Source organism: Pocillopora damicornis, chromosome 9 (genome assembly GCF_964200805.1).
Source record: "Pocillopora damicornis chromosome 9, jaPocDami1.2, whole genome shotgun sequence".
Classification (NCBI taxonomy): domain Eukaryota; kingdom Metazoa; phylum Cnidaria; class Anthozoa; order Scleractinia; family Pocilloporidae; genus Pocillopora; species Pocillopora damicornis.
The window spans coordinates 22,431,271-22,454,390 of NC_142678.1; the positions used below are offsets into that span (position 1 = coordinate 22,431,271).

A 23,120-nucleotide genomic window follows, 5' to 3' on the forward strand; every position below is an offset into this window, starting at 1 on the left:
ACAATTTTTTAAATAACAATCTACGTCATTGTTTTTTTCTCTGATGATGTCCGTCCTTTGCCTAACATAAATTGTCTGGAGGGCGTAAAGATATCGAGAATTTCGGGAAAAGAGTACCAAGTTGAGATCTCAAGCAACTTTTTCATGCCCTTCCCACCCGACCCACCCCATCTCCGGGTCGCTTCCTAGGCCCTCTCTTTTGTAAGATTGTGACTTAGTAGCCAGGCCCTCGTCACATATTGCGGCAGCCTCGAGGGAGATACAAAAATAGAGCCATGAATCTTTAGACAAATCGAAACAATTACGACTTTTGTCTGTCTGTGTGTACTGAATAGTAGCATGAATCATGGAAGAGCCATATGGCAATGGAGTAGCTAGCCCTGCATTTCAGTTACAGCTAGAACACAGCACGAGTTCCTCGCAAATGAGTCAAAAACATCCAACAAGTAAGCTCAAGTATTGGAATTACATGTAATGTCTTCGTAAACTCAAGACCTTCACTGGCCGATATTTTGAAATTTAAATTTTTTTATTTCCTTTTAGTGGCTACAACAGCTAGTGAAGGGAGACACGGTGAAGGTAGACACGGTGAAGGTGAAATTCAGTTTTCTCGCCTTGAGGCTCTACATGTAGACCCGCAAAAACGTGAACTGTTGGAAGCAAGATTTTCTACTCCTCGAGTAAGTGAACACCACGTTTTAGAATTTTGAAATCTGTTAATACATCTTGGGACAGTCCTCACAGGAGACTTTCACTCTTAGAAGAGTAGAAGATAGAGAATGTCTCGTGATTAGATATTCGTGGCAGTATACAGTTAGTATACATTCGACTGACAGCAACCATCCTCTTGACTCTGATGATGACTTCTACCTAGGTTCTCGAAACGTCAGTCATCACTTCCGTGTTACCAAGAAAACTCCTTCTCAGGAATTCACTCATTACATCTCTCAGTTAGTACGTGCACTACAACTTGTCAGCAACTTTTTTGTTCAAACCTCATTTTGATGTCATTTGTGATATGTTGCTGAACAGGTGTGCACAAACATGGAATCTATTTATTAAATTTACTTTACCAATTTATCCCCCAGAGTATCAATCAAGACTCTCAACACAGCAATGCCAGTGTTTCTTCAATAGCAAGTGATAAAGAATTTGAGGTAGCTGCATATTGTTCAGGTTATGTGGAGCACACTTGCATTTGCCTGGTACAGTTGTTATAAGTATGTGTTTGGGCTGTCATTATGAAGCAAAGATCTGACTTACTTCTCATTCAGTGAGACCCTTTCAAATTCTGTGCCCCTACTGACTTACCTATAAATCAATTATAGTGGAGATACAGGTAACCACATAAAGGTCTGTGACACCATGATAGAACAGGCTGTTTCCTTAGCCTACCATGTGAAAATGGACACTTCTGTCCACTAGAGTCTGGGATACCTTGCCCATTCCTATTTGGGTTGCAGCAATAGCCTCATTACTTTGTAGGTCTCTTTGTAAGAGGAAAAGGAGAAGGGAATGAACCGTAACAGAAATTGTCACCTTCTAAAAGCATCCTGGCTCATTGATCCAGGAAGTGAGAGTGAAGCTGACTCTATTCAAATCTTCTTCACTTAAATCCAAGTCATGTGCAAGTCATGGCATCATCCCATTTTGCCAGCCTTCATTTTCTGCAATTCTTCAATTTATTGCAGTCCACTTGAAAGAATGATTTCATCATGTACACTGTAATAAATGATTGTGTTGGTGTTTATTCTTTTATTCCTATTGTTATTGTAATTGCTTGAATACATTTGTAAGAACAGTATACACTGCAAAGTCATACTGGTCAATTTTAAAGGCCTGTATGTTACTTTTTAAAGTGTCTATGAAATGGCAACTAACTTGTCTTTGAACCACTGCTTCTGATAAAGCAAATGTCTGTTATAAATACAAAGCAAATGGTACTTATGTTAATTTATGCAATGTATTTGTAATTTCTATACAGAGCATCACACCAAGCCAGAGAAGTGAAAAACATTTAGGAAGAAAACGGAAAGCAAATGCAGATGGAGATTCCCCTGGTATGGCAAAACCATGTATGCTTTGAATTATTTCTTTAGACAGAACTGAAAAACACCTGTTTTTGTTCAAGAGTCAATTCTAGATTGAACTGATACAAAAGTAGTTTAATTTTTATCTTCTATTGTTCCAAGTACATTACATGAATGATAGAAAATTTGTACTAAATTGATATCATTTTAACCTGGAACTTCTGTAGACTACAGCATACACTTAACAAGCAGTTTCTCTTGGTTTAACATGTTTGTTGGTCTGGAGAAAGTTCAGAGCACATTGTGAAAGGTCTTTTTTATTTCTTATTCATTGTAAGTTTAAATTTTTGAAGAACTTTATGATGATGAATTTTAGCTGTGCTTTGCAGGTTTTCTTAGTAAAAGTGGGCGCTCAGAACCAACAAATAAAATCACAGAGTATTTCAAGGTACATTAAGACACTTTCAATGTCTTATTTTCTTATACATATTGACTGATCTTTACGTTTGAGGTTGTTTATCTCATGCAGTTAAACGCAATTTAATGGGGTCAACAACAAAGAGCATCAGCACTCTCTAGTAGTCAGTGGTTATTATAACATAGCTAGTAAATTTGTCTAGTCAAATTCAATTATGCAAGTGTGCTTCATATTCCTATTGTTCACGCTCATGATGTCAGCAAACAAATCCCTCAAGAAAACAAATTTTCTATCAGGTTGAAAATGTTATAAGGCAATTGGTTCATACATCAGCTGTACATTCATCGAGATATGAAGCACTTGGGAGAGCACTCAAGAAGCAAGAGTTGCTTGAGGCTACACCTCGAGCAATTCTTACGCATCTTTTATAATTGTGTAGATGTGTCATGCTAGACTAAGAGGGATAAGCTCCAGCTGAATGGGCCACTTTGGTCTAAGACAAACTTAATCCTTTAACTCTCAGAAGTGATTTACATGTAACTTCTCCCTACAATATCTATACACTATCCAACAAACAGGTAATGAGATTACTCAAAGTTATCAGTTAGAGGTTGTTATCATGATAGAACACCAAATTCTTGTAACCAAATTACAAAGAAATGTGTAACAGCTAAATGAGAGAATTAACGATCAGATCTTGGGATTTATAGGATTAATATTTACTTTTTTACCTCTGAATACAGAATGAGAGTTCCCCAGCTCGACGAAGTCCACAGAATCTCTTACCATCATTTACATCTCAGGTATTGCTTCTGTTACCCAATGTACAATAGGCATATAGATGTAGATGCAATTATTGGGTTAACAGTTTGTTTAATGATTATATCTGTTCATTTAATATAAAACTGTGAAAAAGTTCACAAAATTTGGTGGTTCTTGAACAATGTACAGATCTATTTAAACAAAATAGAAAAAGTACAAAAAGTAAGGGCAGCCAAAGTTTTGTTTGAGTTATAAGCTCATATTGCTAAATGTAACAGTGAGGCTGTAATGTTGCAGTGAAAACCTTATCTGTCAAAAAAGTAGTAAGAGCATCTTGAGAAATGACTGAGCTTTTTTTATACATTTGTGAAGGGAACACAGCATTTTGTTATTGACTTGTTGAAGAAGGGAATTATTTCAAAATAACTGATAAGACCATTTTTAGCACTGTTTCCATCAGATATAGATGTAATTCCTCAAATGCATTTTCAGTTTCAAGCAGATAGCAGTTCCACTCTTCCATGTCCATTGAATGTCAAAGCTTGTCCTCCTGAACCAGAGTCCGATGGATCAGATGGCATTGAGTCAGCTGGAATATTTGTTCATGAATCCACACAGGTTAAGAAGTCTAAAGTAAAAAGAAATTGCATTAAAAATAGGAATTCAAATTTTTTTTGCTTAGAGAATGGAGAACTTGATTGACCATTAGTTATGTGACACTAAATATAAAAGCATTGTTGTGTTATTTTCCAGCACAGTGTGCTTAGACACAAACTTCCACACTTTCTCTCCATTTTGTGTGAGTGAAATAAGGGGTATTAGTATAAATCCACTAGGTCATTGTCACTTGTTGTGTATTCCGAATAAAAGGCCCGGAACACAGTAACTAGATCAAGATGGCGGAAGAACTATTTTTAATCTAAACAGAAAACCTCGTGTACAATACCAAATAAGGAAAACCGGTCTCGTGACACTAACTTCTACGTAGAACAGGGAAACCAAAATTAGGAAAAATCTAACAATTTCCTCCCTTTTAAGACTCAATAGTACACTAATGAAAAGAAAGAATAAAACAAAATCCAAGAAACAAATTTCAAAGTATCTTAGATAACATGTTGGTACTGTGGCCACAGAAAGAAACACCACAGTTCCCTCTAGCCGCAAACATAGTCCTTCAACTTAGGAGGTGGTTTAACCAAACGACCGGCACGGGTGGTAATCGATTCAGGTTTCGGATCTAGTTGATGACCTTGTGGTTCTGGAGGGGAAAACTCTCCAATAGGCGTCACAGCCAAAGGTGGTGCATCCTTCCACTCAGTCTCCGTAGCTACAGGCGGTGTGTCATGTTCGACCTCCTCCGGAACAGCACAATCATCCATCGTTTCCGCGTCAGGTGGGCAAAGGTTGCTATCCCATAGCTGCTCGACATGACGTTTCCAGGTTTGGTCGTTTACCTTGACTTTGTACAGGACTGGACCCGTTTGTTCAATGACGGTGCCACGCACCCATTTTGGACCTCTGCGGTAGTTGCGGACCCATACGTTCTGGTTTTGGTCAAAAAACTTTAAAGTGCAGTCATTGGGCTGGAGCAACTTCTTGTTAACTTTTCTTGAAACATCCGGCTTAATCAGGTCCAACCTTGTCTTAACATTCCGACCCAGGAGAAGCTGTGCAGGGCTAAGCTCAGTAGTGGCGTGTGGCGCTGATCGATAAGCTAACAGGAACCTATCAAGCTTGTGTTGCAGGGTTCTACTGGACTTGTCAGCCTTAACTCCTTTCTTGAAACTCTGTACTAATCTTTCCGCCTGACCATTGGTTGATGGATGGTAAGGTGCACCAGTGACATGCTTTATACCGTTCGCAGTTGTAAATTTCCTAAAGGTTTCAGACGTGAACTGTGGACCATTATCTGACACCATCTGGTCAGGGAGTCCCATGCGGGCAAACAGAGAGCGCAGCGTGCTAACGGTTTCTTCAGCAGTGGTGATCTCCATCACGAAAATCTCCGGCCACTTGCTGTGGGCATCGATCACTACCATGAGCATCTTTCCCTCGACTGGTCCGGCAAAGTCAATATGCAGTCTTTGCCAGGGAAGGGAAGGGTACTCCCATCGATGCAGGGGTGCACGGGCTGGATTATTTGCCAACTCTTGACATCCCTCGCAGTTTCGGACGGCCCCTTCTATGTCCTTGTCAATGTTTGGCCACCAAACAAAACCCCGGGACAAACCCTTCATCTTGACCATACCAATGTGACCCTCGTGAAGCGTTTCTAAAACTCTCTCTCTCAGTTTGGCTGGGACGACTACTCTACTACCCCACATTAGAACTCCATGATGAATCGTGATTTCGTTACCGCGATGGGCATAGTGGATGAGGTCTGGGTGAAGTTCGGTCCCTTGCCATCCTGACTGCACAAGCTCCAGAACACGGGAAAGTACTGGATCCCTACGGGTCTGCATTCTCAAGTCGTGCTCTGTAATGGGGAGGGCCTCGACAACGGTGGTATGGAATATTTCAACTTCATCGGGCTTGTCAGCGGGCGCTGATGGTTGAGGTAGGCGAGATAAACCATCACAATTGGCATGTTGCTTGGTACCTCGGAACTCGATATTGTATGAAAAAGCTCCTAGGAAGAGACACCAACGTTGAATCCTCGCTGCTGCTGTGACTGGCACAGCCTTCCCTGGGTCCATTATGTACTTCAAAGGCTGATGGTCGGTGACCAAGGTGAAGTGGCGACCCTCCAGGTACATTTGGAACTTCTTCACACCCCAGACCAAAGATAATGCTTCTTTCTCGATTTGTGCGAACTTCTTCTCTGTTTCGGACAGGGACCGGGACGCATAAGCGATAGGACGCTCTACTCCTTCAGCAGTACGGTGTGACAAGACCGCTCCGAGACCATACGAGGAGCTGTCTGTGGCAAGAACTAGTGGTGAGTCAGGGTCATAGCGCATCAGAACCCTATCCTGTAGCAACATTTCTTTCACCACAAGAAAACTAGTTTGTTCCGCAGCTCCCCACAACCACGTCACATCTTTCTGTAACAGCCGATGAAGTGGAGCAAGATGAGTGGCCAGATCGGGCAAGAATTTGGCATAATACTGGACCATGCCAAGAAAAGCACGCAGGTGAGTAACATCCTGAGGTTTCGGCATCTCAGTGATAGCCTTTACTTTCTTTGGGGATTGGTGCAGTCCTTCTGCAGAGATGACGTGTCCTAGGTACTCCACAAAACTTCTAAGGAATTTACACTTTTCTCGGTTGGCTTTCAAACCATACTCTTCCAACCTCTTCAATACTGCGACTAACCGCTCCAGGTGTTCCTCTATGGTATGGCCGGTTATAATGATATCATCCAGGTAACAGAAGACCCCTGGTAGTCCTTGCAGGATCTGATCCATAGCTCGCTGCCAGATGGCTGGCGCCGAAGATACACCATAAGGAAGGCGCTGGTACTGGAACAAACCACGGGTTGTGTTAATGGTGAGGAAAGGCCTGGAGTGCTCCTCAACCTCCATTTGTAGGTAAGCCTGACGGAGGTCAATGACGCTGAACAACGTTCCCCCACCTAGGCTGGCGTAAATATCATCAATGCGGGGAAGTGGGTACTCGTCTACCTCCAGCTGTGAATTGATGGTCACTTTGAAGTCACCACACACTCTTACACTGCCATCCTTCTTCACAGGTGTCACAATTGGAGCAGCCCACTCACTAGTAGCTACCTTCTTTATAACTCCTTCAGCTTCTAGCTCTCTCAAGGCTTCGTCCACTGCTGGTTTACGAGCCAGCGCTACTGGGCGGGCTTTCCAGAATCGAGGCCGGGCATCCTCTTTAACTTGGATCCGTGCTTGGATATTCTTCATTTTGCCCAAACCTTCAGAGAAAACATCTCCATGCTTACTCAGAACATCTTCCAGGGCTGGAATGGTGTCGGATGTTTCCAGACGAAGTAAGGGCCAGTCCAGATGGATAGATTCCAGCCATTCTCTGCCAAAAAGGGTGGGTCCCTCATTCTTCACTACATATATGGGAAGTTTCTTTGACTGTCCCTGATACTGCACAGTCACATGGCAAAACCCCACAGGCTTCACTGACTCTCCTGTGTATGTGCGCAACTTCAAGGAGGTGTCCTTTAAAGGAATGTGGCGGAGGTAATCCAAATACACCCTCTCACTCATGACTGACACCACTGAACCTGTATCCAGCTCCATAGTCACTGGGCGGCCTTCAAGGTAGATCTTAAGTGAAATGGGCTTTGTGTTTTTAATGTCTGAGACATGGTACAGGTTCCCAAATTCTCCATCACTTTCTTCGGAATCATCACCCTTCATGACATTTATTCCAGCCTCAGTCATCTGTGAGGTGGCCTGTCTCTTCCTACATGCTCTCTGTGTATGTCCAATGATGCCACAATGAAAACAGCGTTCTTTCATGAAGGGACACTTTTGTGAGTTATGTGACCCTGAACAGCGGTAACAAGGTTTAGACTTCTTACTGTCCTTACCTCGGGGACCCTCGGCCCTAGGTGGTGGCTTGGATATGGCTTGTTCTTCCCCAGTTTTGACAGTGTCAAGTTTATTGATTGGGGTGCCTGGCCCTTGTTCTTCCTGAAGCACCTGAACATCTTTATTAGCCTGCTCAATGGCCAAACACTTTTGAACCGCGAGATCAAATGAAAGGTCGGCGAGTTTTACTTTCAACAATTCCGTAATCATCTTCGAGTCGCGGATACCTGAAACTAATCGGTCACGAAGGCGCTCGGTTCGCATGGCCTCTCCAAACTTACATTCTGTGGCCAAGTGCTTCAGTGTGGCTACATAATGACTAACTGACTCACCGGAATTCCTGGCTCGGTTGTCGAACTCATACCTCGCAACCAGCGCTGATCTTTCAGGCTTCAGTTGTTCCCGCATTCGCTCCACGATGATCTCATAGGTAATGGCGTCCTCTTTCAGTTGTGTGGGGGCCACTAAATCCTTCGCCAATTGGTAAGTCTCCACCGGAAGGTTCGTCAAAAGTACGGCCTTCATTGTTTTAGGTTCCTTGATTCCATTTGCAAGAAAGTAAAAATCCAGTTGTTCGGTGTAGGACTCCCAATCCGCTCCCACCACAAACTTTGTCACTTTGCCGATGGCTTGACTCGTGTTGGCGCTCGGTGCTTCGTCCGGCATAATTTTATTTTCGTCGTCTCTGTCCCTTTTTGAACGTGGTTTGTACGACCCACTCCTGTTAACCGCTTGTGCTTGATCAAAGGAATCCCATCCTCGTCGCCAGTTGTTGTGTATTCCGAATAAAAGGCCCGGAACACAGTAACTAGATCAAGATGGCGGAAGAACTATTTTTAATCTAAACAGAAAACCTCGTGTACAATACCAAATAAGGAAAACCGGTCTCGTGACACTAACTTCTACGTAGAACAGGGAAACCAAAATTAGGAAAAATCTAACATCACTAATCTGATAGGGGACACCACAGAATGTGTATTCTGTTCTACAAAATATCAGGGCAATACTTTAACTGAGAGCCCTGAGTGGTCAAAAACCTATTATTTTTATAGCACCAGTAATTGACTTGATTTTATAAAAGAAATAGACTACACTTTCTATAGATTTACTGGTGTAATAAACAACTCGAGATGTTGGGAGAACACCAAAAAGGTTTTGTAAATCACTCTCTTCCTGCTTGTGATTTATAAACTTTTCGTGTGTCCTCTCAACATCCAGCGTAGGTTATTACCCCGATAAACAGATAGAAAGAGCAGTCTATTACCCATGAAAGGGGTAAGTTTCTAAAGAAACAGTGGTGCCTTGTGGTGGGAGAGTATAATAGGTAATTTAGTAGTATCAACTGAATTTATAACATAAATTGGTCACCATAAAGAGTTTTAAAGCTGATGTTTCGAGTGTTGCTCTGACAAAAGGCTTATGTTCAAAATGTCAGATTTGAAACTCTCTATGTTATTAACTCAGTTGATGGTACTGAATTACCCTATCACCCAACAGATAAGTAGCCAGTAAAGTGGGCAGAAGGTGGCAGTTAGACTGAATTGTAAATGTAGCCTAAAACACTAGATCACTTGCCTTCAATTTCTACACCAGATTTTTTAATTGCAGTTCTTCTGGTTTTTGTTTTTGCAGACAAACCTGACAACTGAGAGGTTGAAGGTACAGTAACAAGTTATTAATTTAAAACTTCTCAGTGATTAATTTTCCATTTTCATCATTATCATTGGTATCAGGAAAATGATGTACATGTTACTTAAAATGAAATTTTGTTAGATGCACTATCCACATAGGAATTAACAACACATGAAAATTTAGAAGGAATCGTTACTTACAATGAACATGAAGATAATAATATATAATCCTGTGTAGCCATGTGCCAACTCTTCAAGCACCACAGACTTGTAAGTTATTGAAATTCAGATTACCAGTGATAAGTTTTCAAACAACCAACGTCGTATTTGTATGGCTGATCTGATTGCTATTATTTATGTGCCACAGCAATATTTTTTCAAGAAATTTATAGTAATCAGAAAGTTAAGGTTATAAACATGTGAACTTTTTTTGTTTTGTTGCTTTTTTTCTTCAAACCCAACACTCATGCTAGGCTTCAATTTTGCACCCCCTGATAAGTTTGATTTGCAGTTTAATTTGCAAATGATATGAACAAAGGATTACAACTTTCTACAGAAATTGTGATTGTGTTGTAACATTAATCTATCTTTATAGGAAATGGAAGATTCCTTGTCAACTGGAGTTGCTTCATCTCAGGAGAAGGAGAACAAGATCGCAGAACTTACAAGGGTAAAACTCAAAGATTCTTCCAAATAATCATTTATTGTCATACAGTAATTGGGAAAAATTTCTGATATAAATTTCTTCTGATGGATCAATTCAGATCAGTGAATTGTGGTTTTTTTTTTTTTTTTGACTGACATGTAATGATTACATTATCAAATAAACTCTGGTATTACAAGGATTTCCAGCCCTGAGCAGTAACAACACATTAAAAAAAACCATATTAATTTTTATGAAGTGTTTGATATTGCCAATCAGCTGCTGACATGTCACATGCCTTTTGTGCCACTCTGTCATGTTGATGAATGAATGGCAAATTAGCCTTCACAATGCTAAAACACTGAAAAATTTATTACAGACAGTGACGTTCAAGATTTCCTTGAAGGGGAAGAAAGCCAAAATACAAAAAAGAAAAACTTTGATAATTAATGGTGTTTCTCAAGGCTGAAAGTGAAAATTGACAACTGGAAGATTTTAAACAGGCTGAGTTTAGCTGTGTATGTGAAAATATTTCTTCTGTCAATTAGGAAGAAGTCAGTAACTGAGAATTTTTTTGATTGAAAGTTACCCCCATTGTTTGTTTTTTCAATGCGTTTTTTCATCCTTGGCCTAATCAAGAAATGCATTATGTGACTCTTTCTAGGGGTGGATCCTATTTTTTTCAGTCATTAATAATTCGAAGACTTTTCTTGCCAATTATAGGGCTATATTGTGTTTATACAATAAACCAAAAAACGCAAGTCTTGGTTGCTTGTAGATATGAAATTTCTCTTCTCATGTTCAACTTGATATGAGTGGTTGATGAAGTTGAACACTTGAAGATAAATTCCATATCCATGTATGCGCATGTAGTATTCCCTATTTTCATGGTAATTGATTATAATTACAATAAAGTTATACACAATGGTCAGGAGTTGTCATTTTTATTTGTGGTTTCTCTGCAGTTGGTTGATGAATACAAAAGCCAAGTTGATGCTCATCAGGTACATCCAATTTCCACTTTTATGAACCATTTGTTCAACAACTACATGCGTTTAATGAAACAGAAAAGAATTGGCACAAGTCTTTGCAGCTGCTGAGATTGAATAGAGCAGTAAAAGTATTAGATGTAAATCTTTGTTTCCCATTGGATTTATATACAGTGTACATCTTGATGTTGTTCTTTTGAACCAAAATTCCAGAAAGCTTTTGAGAAGGTGAAAGAAAGTCTTGAGAAGTGTATGGAAATTAACAAGAAGTTGTTAATAACAGCGGTAAGTTAATTAAGAGAATTTGTTCTATTTTTTATTTCAACCATCATCATCATCATCATCATCATCCTCCTCATCATTATCATCATCAAGTTTGTAGTTCTTCTCTTTGTTCTCATCAATACAGCTATTTTCATTTTCAATGATCAATTCAAAGTTAGAAAGCATTTATTGATAATTTGTGCTGAAAATGTATTTTCTGTTTGTTATGATTCATGTGTACCTTAGGAAATGCCACATGGAAGAGTATTTGTCCAAACGTTAACATTTTTTTGCATTTTCTTTGGGGGCTTAACAGTCCACCCTTGAAAAGAAAGCCGGCCGAGAGATGTGCATGAAGAACAGATTGAAACTTGGTTATTTTGTTCCTGTGAGGTAACTGAAAAATTATGTAATATTTTATGTTATTTTCTCTTTGTACAACTACATGTAACTTCTGAATATTTCTACCACTTAGATGAATTACATAGACCCATGAATTGCCTATAAAATTATCAGAAAAATTCCAAGTGCATGATACAAACAAATAAATGCATTACATTTTAAGTTTAAGTCAAACCTAAACTGTGCACCCTCATGGTAAAAGCAATGGCTATAACAATCACTGGCAATTTGGTGACATTTCAGTTTTAGTCCAATGAATGTATGGTTTGTAATTTATTTAAAGAGACCTATAATATATTTTTTGTTATTTCCAATATTATTCAGTGATCTCGGCAATAAATTTGCAAAGTTATAATTTCTGACATCATCACATTTAGCGGAAATGAATATGTACTAGGCTTGTCCATATATTTTTCAATTCTTAACCCATGAACTTCTAAGATCTGACTGCTAATTCTCCCCTCTAGCTACAGCATATCTCCTTTTAAATTAGTTACAAGAATTTGGTGTTAGATCAAGACAACAACTTCTACTTGATATTTGAGTATTCTCATTACCTGTTTGCTTGATAATGTATGGGGACTGTAGGGAGAAGTTAGATGTTAATCACTCCTGGGAGCTAAAGGGTTAAAATGCTGTTGCTGTATTATGTAGTTAAGTTTAAATCTGCAGCAAGCTGTTTTAGTTCTGTAAGTCAATGAAAAACTGCAGTAACATTTGTCTGTGTGATTGGAGTTACTTATTTCCCTTCATTTGTTATTGGATATTCAGGCAAGGAGTGTCATTTGTAGAGAACTGGGTGGATGGACATGCATTTAAAGAATTGACAGTGTAATTATCTCTTTTTTTCTTACACCATTGTGATTTCTCTATCACTTGAATTATACAGTCATCCATTTTGATTGGTTTGTACCAATGATCTAGTGAAGGACAGATGCATTGCTGACAACATCACCATTCACTGCATTTTGCTTTTCATCATATTAAAAAAGAGATTTCATGTCCTTGCGTATCTGTTCTGGGATATAGATCACAAAGACCTGAAAATGTGGTTTAAGAACATCAGTTACATGCTTGGTAGCTTGTTGTGTGCCACTTTTTTGTTCTTACTGCTGTATTTTGATGTTGTCTCTGATCTATTACTGAAAAGATGCATGGCAATATGGAATCTTTTTGTTGGAGAGAAAACATTTTATTGGTTCATATGTCAATTGAATGGGAGGTTTGGGTTCTAACTCTGGTAACTTGGGTAGTAACTGAGTAGTCTCTTAGTAAGAGCTTTTCAAATGCTTGAGAGCTTCAAAAATCAACTGATGCACAATTGAAAACATGAGTCAGTTATTAAAGACATTACTGATGTTGGAATCTGCAACAAATCATTGGAAAACTTACAAATTTTAAAAAGTTCCTTATTACAGTTTCAGCTTTCAATTTTTTATTCCTGTTTGTCTTTTTGCAAGTCATAACCATCAATCAGTTGATAATTAACATTTGCAAGGTTCAGAACAATTGTTATGAAAATTAGAATGAGTAGTATTATTAGTTTTACTCTTACTATTATCTACCATCTTATCTTTATTTTATTTTACAAATACTGATGAAATACCCAGGATTTTTCCTTTTACTGAAGGATCATATCTTCATTTAGTGCAGTGAAGATACTATTTTTATCTTTCACATGCGAGGATATTGGTGTCGCCGTGGTTACTAACATGATTAGCCAATTACAAGAGAGCTTCCCGCTCAGGCATGCAGCTGGTTCTTTTGAAATTTCATCAGTATAAATAAAATAAACAGAACATAACATGGCCACTTGGGGATACGAATTTGATCTGCGAGTGCTGAAAGTATCCCTCATGATTGAACAAAGCGAACAAGTGAGAAATACTTTCGGCACTTGAAGGTAAAATTCATATTCCCGCATGGCCATGTAATATCCTCTATATCTTTATTCTTTGAAATTTTTTAGTCAGCAGGAAAGGATCAATCGACAGAGGGAAGAATTAGAGAAACAGAAAAAAGCTTTGGCAAAAAGAAAACCTGTTTCAAATACCACAAGTAAGTTTACAAACCAAGTAGATACATATTACTAAATAGTTTATAAGTTTACAAGTGTTCTGAGTTCTAACTTGTATTTTTTAGGGGGCAACGTTTTCAAATATGCAATGAATGCTTCAATGTTATTTGATGATTACTTGAAACTGATAGAACCACAAATTATTGTGTATTATCCAGAATTCCCATATTTCCTTGTCTTGTTTTTTGAGAGTTGAACCAATTTTGTTTCTAGTTATAGTTTTAAATGAAATTTCATTCAACCTGTGGGTGAAAATCAAGTAAAGAAATTATCGTTGCTGGTGGAAAGCAATTTTAAGCAATTGCAGTAAAAGAGCTGGGGAAAAAATTAGACTTTGAACCCCTGCCTCCTCCTGAGACTATTTGGCTGTTATTACCAACTGATTTGCGAAGCCACACCTTGGGAGTGAGGCAAATTTTATTTATTTAGTTACTGTTATTTTGTCTTTGTATTAGTATTTTTCTAACTTGTTTCCTTTGTAGTTGGATCTAGAGAGGATCTCAAACTTTTGATTAGAACAAGGGACAGTGTACATTAATTTAGTCCAATACTTTAGAACTGTAGCCCCTGCTTAAATTGTTTTTATTTTATAGATATGAAAGAAAAAAGACCATCTAAGTCAGCCAGCTCAGACGGTGATCAATTTGCAAGACCAACGTCACCTGTGTAAGTACAGTGTGCTTATGTGGAGGACATCTGTACAAGATTGTTTGCCTTCAATAGTTGTGGCTATCTTGGGAATCACAGAATATATTAGATACATCTAGTTGCTAAAAAGTAGAAGATATACATCTAATTAACTATTAGTAAGGGTAATAGGAGCCAGTTGAGTCCTATTTGGTCTATAATCATACAAGTGATCAGCAAAATTGGATGACCATGAAGTGGGAGTCCAATTTGTTAATCACAACTATGATTACAGACAGAATTGGATCACAGAAGTGCTGTTACCAATTAATCATAACCGTTACAATTTTAAAGTCCCAACTCAAAACTCAGTTCTCAAGTCTCAAAAGTTTTGAAAGTCAAGAATCAAGTTTCAAGGTTTAAGGTTTGATTTTCCAGAAGCAAGTTTTGAGTTTTTATACATCTTGATCTGCATTTTTTGAGGAACTGATGTAATTATTTATTATTACAGCAAGATAATGGCAAAGGACAAATTGCTTGACACACATCTTCCTTTATGACACAAACCACTGTCTACATATGTAAATATTTCATTTCATGGCTGTGAATTGAAGCAATCCATCTACCAGAAGCTGCCATAGGTGTATCATGATGTAGAGATTGGGACAACCTCTACCAATTGAACTGAGCTAGCTGATTTTTTATGTCTCTTACAGAAGTTCTGAATCAATAATGTTGTACGTGTACAGTCATTATTGAATACCCTGTTAAAACATGCTCTGCTCTACTATATAAATATTTAGGGTTTCTTAACAACTTGAATTATTTTGTTTTGTATTCTTGTATTTCAACAGACTTTCTCCAATGGAGTACCATGAGAGAGAAGAAATCTTAAAACTCAGGGCAATAGCGCTGAAAAAGGTACCATATTCTTGAAACTGATTTTTAAGGAAATGTTTAGCAATTAGGGGTGAATTAACAGTCACATCCTGGGATTTCAAGGGTCAATGCATTAAATGGTTCGAACCCAGGTGTGCGATGCGATCATATTGTCTGTGCATTTATGCCTGTAATGTTACTTATCACGCGCACTAACTCATCGGTTCATTGTGCATTTTGCGCTAGCTGAAAGCAAGGGTTTTAAAACTTGAAAGAAGTATTTCAGAGGCGCTTGCCTATTCGCCTAATTACGTGATTTTATGCGCAGTACAGGAAGCGCAGTGCTATACTGAGGAATCACCTGAAAATATATTATAACAGTTTGGACTATAACAGTACTTGTTTAAAGGTTTCGGACACACAAGGAGAAAGTTCTTTTCCATAAGTGAGAGCAGGAGCATGGCTTGAATTCCTTGTGTAACTGCTTGTATATTTCATGAGCCCAGACACCATGCTAGATTGAATACACCTGTTAATACAGCTGTAATTTGATATTGTCTGTACAGGAACATGTATATTTTGTACAGTGTTTGCATCTTGGTCTTTTTTGTGGCCTACGAGAGCATAACTTGTGCAAGTATTGAAATGTTATCCAGTGATATTATCTTTCGATCTACATCAACCCTTTAGTTCCCAGAGGTGATAAACACGTAACTTGTTCGTATGATATCTATACATTATCTAGCAAACAGGTAATGAGAAAACTCAAACGTATCAGGTAGAAGTTGTTATCGTCATCTAGCACCAAATTCTCCGAACTAGATTACAAGGAAATGAATAGCAGCTAGAGGGGAGAATTAACAATCAGATCTTGGGAGTTAAGTCAGCATATTTCGATAAAATGATGCTGACATGTGTCTGTTTATTTGCATCTTTCAGGAGGAGACCGACCTTCAAATGGAATTAGAAAACTTGGACAGAGAAAGGAACCTTCACATTCGAGAATCCAAAAGAATAGATAATGAGGATAACTCAAAGTGAGTCAGACATTTCAATAACCTCTCCGGCAATATATCACGATTGCATTTATCGATGATGTTATCGGAACGCTTGTCGATTGAGTGTTGTAAAATCAAAACTAAAGTCGATGCAACGACCAATCAGAAGAAAGGAAAATATCCTTAGGAACCAATGAGAACTCAAACAGAAACCAAGCAAACTGCCCAAAGCGCGGGAAAACGCGGGTGACCAAATCGTGATTGGCGCTACTTTTGCATCTGATTGGTTAAGAAGTTGGAGCGGGTTTTCTGGAAGAATTACAGAGCGTAGTATAGCAAGACCAATGCTGTCTTGGACTACTTTCAACACTCAATTTTATATAGGCTGCGTACATAATGGCTCTTTCGGCACTAAATGGAAAAAGAAGACCGCGGAGCCGCCTAAACGATCAGTGGAGCCGCAGGTTGTAATTCACTGAACACAGCAAACGTATGTGAGATTAGGTGTGGATTTTTAGTTTTGTTGGCTATGAATCATATCATTTTATCTCAATAATTTCCTCTTACTAAATTATGGCTGACTTGTTTGAGAAGGCGTATTTTTAAACGCTCAAGCCTGGTGTATCTGTTGAGTTTCTGTGGGAAGTGTCTGAGAAGATTAGTTTTGCCCTCTTTATGGATGTTAACGCAATTGAAACACGAAGGACGCTGGTGGCAGACGTTGAGGTGAAAAGAAAAGAATAATGAAAAAGTCATGTGATGTAATTATGTATTACCATTAGGTTTTTATCGTTTACAGATTTAAAAGTCACCCGACCTTAAACGAAAGGTACTTGTTACTAAATTTATTAGGAAAAGGAGGCTTCAGTGAAGTTTATAAGGTAACGTATTTTAATATTTTAAACTTTAAAAATGACGATATTAACCCTTTTACCCGATAAGAGTGATTAGCATCTTACCTCTCCTTACAATATCACCTCTAAATCATACAATAAGGTCACGAGAATAAAGGTTATGATCACCAAATAAAGAAGCTCTTGATTGTTAGATAAATTCTCCTTGTCAGCACCTTAGGAAATGTATAGAGAACAGTATGGAGAATATACTTACTGATATTAGAGTGTAAAGGGTTAAGGGGTTTAATGAAAACACAGAAATTCTTGAAGTGAAATGAGTTATCAGGTGCACTATCACCCACCCTTAACATAGCTGTCCTCATAATAATTTGTTCATTGAGTCAATTGAAGAGTTGTGTTCCTGTTCCAGGGATATGATCTCAAAGAGCATAGATTCGTTGCGTGCAAAATACATCAGTTATGTAATGACTGGAAAGAAGAAAGGAAAACAAATTACATCAAGTAAGTTTGGAAGCGTTCAAGCCTGCTGGCTCATCCTCCCCAAATTAATCCTTTTTCCTGTTTCACAAGGTAAAAGCAAGGAAGTATTTTCACTTTCCCTTGATGAGATGCTTATCTCAGTATACCAGATTTCCCCAGCACTTTTTCAGAGAATCCTGACAGTTCGCCGGTCTTCAGCTATACTCTCAAGTAGAGTGGCATTGTGATCGTAAAGTGCTAAGCAAAACGTTTAGTAAACTCGTCCTAGAGCGTGATGACAACTGTTAACAGTTATGTTTGTTCCTGTTTTGATTTGTTTTAATTGTTAAGTTTCTTACGTGACGCATTCGGAGGATGCGCTTTCATGAACCTTACACTCGAACCATGACCGACTCCTTCAAAATCAACTGCCTCCATTTTGGTTATTTTACTTTAGAAGTATGGTCTCTTTTACAGCAGTTCTTGGGAATGTTGTGCGACAATCCCGCCAAACTCATTTTTAACTGTTTCGATGATTTCCACAGGCATGCTCTGCGTGAATACAATATTCATAAATCTCTTGACCACCCTGTGAGTACTTTTAATTTCTGGTTTTTCCGTGCCATGTAATTTATTTTCAAGGAACTTTTTCGCGACGATGTAGGCCATTTTCTGTCTCGAGCAAAACTACTTTCAATTTGAAGGAAGAATGAAAATAGCAGCTTGATAAGATAGATTGTAGCACAGCCTTGCAAAAGCGCGTGCTCTGATTGGCTATTAGGAACAATTTGCCCGAGGGTTACATGTTGTCGCACGGTCCGGAAGTTTTACGCGCCATTCGCAGCAAAGCGGAAAAAAACAAACCAGCTGAAAAAAAAAAAGTTATTTAACTGTCCAAATCAGTGCGTATGGCAAAAACTCTGCCCTTGATATTGAATACTACTCTCGGCTGTCGGCCTCGGGAAGCATTCAGGACCTCTGGTAGCGCTGGTTTTTCCCATAGGGACCTTCCGCCCGGTAAATGAAATATATCTATCTCCTCGACAGCAATGTTACTTTCCATTATTTAATTTTACTGAAGCTACAAATTATAAAACTTTCAATGAATTTTAGGTGTTCACTTATTTTTTCTTTTCTTTCAGAGAATTGTTCGCCTCTACGACGTTTTTGAGATTGGGCAACACTCGTAAGTTCTCATTGCCGTAAAATTAAACAAAAAACAAAAGACAAAAAACAGAAAGCAAAAACAAAACAACAAACAAAACAAAAAAGGGATTCTTTTTTTTTTAATATTTGATTAAAATCGCGTTGATGAATGTACATTACGCAAATGAAAACATAATTTGATTTTTATAGTCATGTTTTAAAACTCCGTTTGTTGTTACTTAAAGTTTTTGTACCGTTCTGGAATACTGCGATGGAAATGACTTGGATTTCCTCTTAAAACAACATAAGACAGTGCCTGAGAGGGAGGTAAGTTACGCAATGTAACACCACATTTGTTATGGTGATTAAAGCAAGTGAACCAAGTTTCCGGTGGACAAAAAGTTCGCAATCTGTAGCTACAAATAGTTGATTAAATTCTCTATGTTGTTTAAGGAGCTCATGAAATGAACGAAATTCATGCACACTTCAGCAACGTTGACACAGAATCTAATTCACCATGTCCATATTTCATGGATGTTACTTAAATGTTTTCGTGGTAAATTTCTTCCTTAACGGTCTATCATTAGTTTTTATGGCAGAACCAACGGCCACATTTGAGAATTCCAAACAGAAGAATCCTTTGTAATTTCCTCCCGTTGATACGGCCATTAGCGCTAAATTCACAAAACCGGCGGCTTAGTAGCCGATTTAAAAAAGGGTTCTATATACTGAGTGAAGTTTGAAATTGTTTATCAAAAAGAACAGTTGCGCGGGCCTTAAAGTCATGAAATTTGACCCTACCCCGTTAATACGGCCAACCCAGTTGATACAGCCAGGTTGTTTTGGCCCGTAGGTGACTGTACTATCGGGGTTTTACTGTAGTAGCAACTGATGTTCTTTTTCCACACAGGCGAAGTCTATTGTCACGCAGGTATGTTGTATTTGATGGCTTGTTTTTGTTTTTGCTGAGGAAAAGTAAACTTAACGTGATACAATAGAGTTTAAAGTGTCTAGAAATTTGTTTTTAAATACTGGTGATGTTTTATTGCTGTATTATTGCCACATTGCTCAGTACACGTGCATGTTGTCGAACATGCAGATTAGCACAAGTCGTTAAAATGAGTTTAAATTTGGTGCTAAAAATGTACCAATAGTAATAACAATCGAAAAACATTTTGATGATTTTGTTAGTTTGTTGATTTCAGACTGTAAGTGCTCTCAAGTATTTGAACGAGATCAAACCCCCAGTCATTCATTATGACTTGAAACCTGGTAAGAAATGCATTGTGTTGACGTCAGTACATTGTAATAGCAGCCTCGGAGGCGACCGAAAATGACAAAGTCGCAGCTTCCGCGTATTTACCTCTGAGTGGCTACAATAAGTAAATACTAAACAGTGAATAGTGTTTAAGACGCGCTTAGATTTGCTACTCAAACTCCGAATATCCTCTGCTACTCAATTTCGAGCAACTCGAGCAGAATTTGCACCCGAAAATATTGCAGTTGTTGCGGAAACAAAAGAGTTAGAATCCTTCCTTTTATGTGGAATATTATCTCACTAAATATCCACCATTTGTCGTATCCGCTTCGGTGAAAAGTTGTTAATCGGCGATAAAGTTTGGTGACACATTACAACTTAAACGTGTAAAGGTAAGAGTAGGAGCGCTCCTGGTAAGAGTCATTGCTCAACAAGTATCTAGTTTACTAATTGTCTTCTTGTTTTCTCAACAGGTAACATTCTGCTGGTGGGTACCGGCGCACTCAGTGGGGAGGTGAAGATTACAGATTTCGGTCTCAGTAAAGTAATGGATAACAGTGACGATAGTATGGATCTGACCTCTCAGGGGGCCGGTACCTACTGGTACCTCCCCCCCGAGTGCTTTGTTGTCGGAAAAGAGCCGCCAAAAATCTCCTCCAAGGTAACAAGATATATCAGTCGAAACTTGTTTAAGAACTGACTACCGGGAATTTGTAATTGTCAAATTTTGGTTTTGGGGGAAATTTTTACTGAATAAGGTTGGTTCTATGGCAGAAAACGAGTGAATAAAGAGGGCCAAACTTTATGTGGCAAAAACAGCTGGTGAGTGAGTACCAGAATGGTGGTACAAGCGAGTAGGAAGTCTTCTTGGTGTGCTTCTTTCGAACTCCTGTGTATAATTTCAAAGGTTCGGTCAACAGATTTGTTTAAGACTTATAGTAAACATGGTGATTGAGGGATAGCGAGAGAGTAGCGAGACACTATTCCAAGGCCTATCAACTCAGGATGAGTGTAGTAGAGGCTAGAGCGAAGAACCGCGTCTTCAGTTGAAGACTACATATTCTTATTCATGTCTTGCCACAGAACTTGAAGGGAAGGAGAGCTTTAAATCTTGCGCATGTGTGAAACAACAACAGCCCCTCGACCAAGACGGAAATTCTCCTTACATTTAAAAAACAATACCAAGCAGACAAGTGATGATGATAAAGAAAAATGTCAATTAAGGGATTATTAATTGATCCAATACCAAAATCTCCGAACTTACATCATAAGAATTGTGTGGCGGGCAGTAAGGAGAATTAATACTGAGATCTTGGGGGTGAAGGGGTTTAGTTTAGACACCTGTTGCAAAGAGACAGTGATAAGGAGAAAATCTTCTGCCTCATGTTTCCTTGAAAGACAACGAGTGGTTTCCGTTTTATTTTATTGATTCGATCAATTGCAGTGATGCCTCTTTCTCAACAACTGTTCGGATGATTTTGGTGTATTTGATATACATTTTGTTCTTTTTTTCCTCAGGTGGACGTTTGGTCAGTGGGAGTGATATTTTTTCAAATGCTTTATGGAAGAAAGGTAAGTCCGTGCCTTGTTGTTATCTGATACAGCTAATAAGATGATCTTACATATAAATCTTATTGAATGAAATGCGCTCTCTTCATTAGGCTATTTTACTTTTTATTGCGCTGGAGTATTTTTGGGTATTTTATATATATATATATTTGTTTTTTCACAATTAAATTCTAATCTTAAAAGTTGTTCATTACAATTTTTCTTCAAGCCATTTGGTCACAATCAGACTCAAGCAGCAATTTTGGAAAACAATACCATATTGAAGGCGAAAGATGTCGACTTTCCGCCCAAACCTGCTGTTAGCATTGAGGCGAAGGTATGGCTCAATTTAAAGCTAAATTTACCAAGGTCTTTGTGGATCAGTCAGTGTGCGCGTCACAGAATGCTTCAATGGAATGGTGCTAGAAAAATAAATGACTGGAGAGAGCTGCCATGCTAAAATCCTGTCAGACCTCCTAGACAGTCTGTGTGTTTATTCCTTTCCTTGCCCGGCTAGTTTCAGTTATGAACTCTTTTCTGCTTCCCCCGGGTGTCTTCTGTAGGAACTTCTATTAATTGCCTCGAACAAGCATCGTCGTTAATTCAGATACCGTGTCTCTTTGAAACGTTCTCTCCACAGAATTTCATTCGTCGTTGCCTGATGTATCGGAAAGAAGAGCGAGCGGACGTTTTGACGCTATCAGAGGATCCCTATCTTAAGCCACCAATGAACAAGAAAAACAGCTTCGTGACACAGACGTAACACAACGCAATGACATTCGTAACGTGACTTGTTCCACGTGAAGTAACGCAATGTCAGCTGCCAGGTGACATACTCGGTGGTTACGGATGGCAACCTCAGACATTCCTTTAGAGGAGATGTCTCTAGCGGGCTAACCATTTGCGAAGAGGGTTTGATACGAACGTCTGCGGAATAAGATGACATATGAAATCAAAGAAATTATCACCAAGTGTGTGGTTTTTGAGCTTTACGTGAGTACATCCAGGAAGCCAAGAGAGTCATAATGATTGGACATTCAGTTTCTGAGCTTCAAAAGGTAGCATTTGTCTTAAACGTAGATGCCGGCGTTTTCAAATTAACTGTTTTCCTATAGTTGTGTTAGCTTTGTAAAAGTTCACTTTAAGCTAGATGATGTACACTCTGTTTCACTGAGTCTAATGATCTTGGTACGTTGATTTGTAAGGGTACGGTTAACAACTTTCGTCAGCTGAAATTACATCGGCTCTTAATCGTCCGTATCTGCCCCGAGTAGGCCAAGCAAATGAAGACCGGAACTTAAAATATTTGTCGGAATAAGTATGTCCTTTAATGTTTTAATCAAATTAAACAGAACTACTTAAGCATATGAATCCTGATTTTTCGGGGAGTGTGTGTTTGCTACACATTTCCACTCTTAATGAGTACTCTCCTGTAAAATCTTTCGGCCATCTCACTCTATTGTCATGCCTCTATGTAATACGTGGAAAAACTAATGGAAGTGGTATAAAAATAAAGCTGCTCCTTTCCCTTTCCTTTGGTATTATTAAATAGACAATTTCTGAGGTACATGGCATTTCGGCCTCAGCTGGCTGCAACATTTCTCATAATGCCATGTAACTC

General features: G+C 38.6%; 1 protein-coding gene across 2 annotated transcripts; it reads left to right on the forward strand.

The window, feature by feature from the left end:
- Positions 1 to 217: 217 nt before the first annotated feature.
- LOC113670158 (serine/threonine-protein kinase tousled-like 1) lies at positions 218 to 22,866 on the forward strand. Of its 2 annotated transcripts, none has more exons than XM_027186254.2 (28): positions 218 to 446; positions 544 to 680; positions 1,089 to 1,157; positions 1,985 to 2,060; positions 2,420 to 2,478; positions 3,192 to 3,251; positions 3,703 to 3,828; positions 9,354 to 9,380; positions 9,948 to 10,022; positions 10,961 to 10,999; positions 11,198 to 11,269; positions 11,565 to 11,641; positions 12,422 to 12,481; positions 13,620 to 13,708; positions 14,321 to 14,393; positions 15,209 to 15,275; positions 16,173 to 16,270; positions 17,031 to 17,112; positions 17,498 to 17,589; positions 18,093 to 18,138; positions 18,690 to 18,733; positions 18,939 to 19,020; positions 19,604 to 19,624; positions 19,899 to 19,965; positions 20,425 to 20,612; positions 21,470 to 21,523; positions 21,729 to 21,836; positions 22,140 to 22,866. In XM_027186254.2, the coding sequence occupies exons 1-28, from the start codon at positions 347 to 349 to the stop codon at positions 22,260 to 22,262; spliced, it is 2,211 nt and encodes a 736-aa protein (XP_027042055.2). In that variant the 5' UTR covers positions 218 to 346; the 3' UTR covers positions 22,263 to 22,866. The 2 variants fall into 2 exon arrangements, with proteins under 2 accessions (XP_027042055.2, XP_089038946.1); XM_089182820.1 differs by having other exon boundaries at positions 225 to 446; positions 2,407 to 2,478.
- Positions 22,867 to 23,120: the final 254 nt, after the last annotated feature.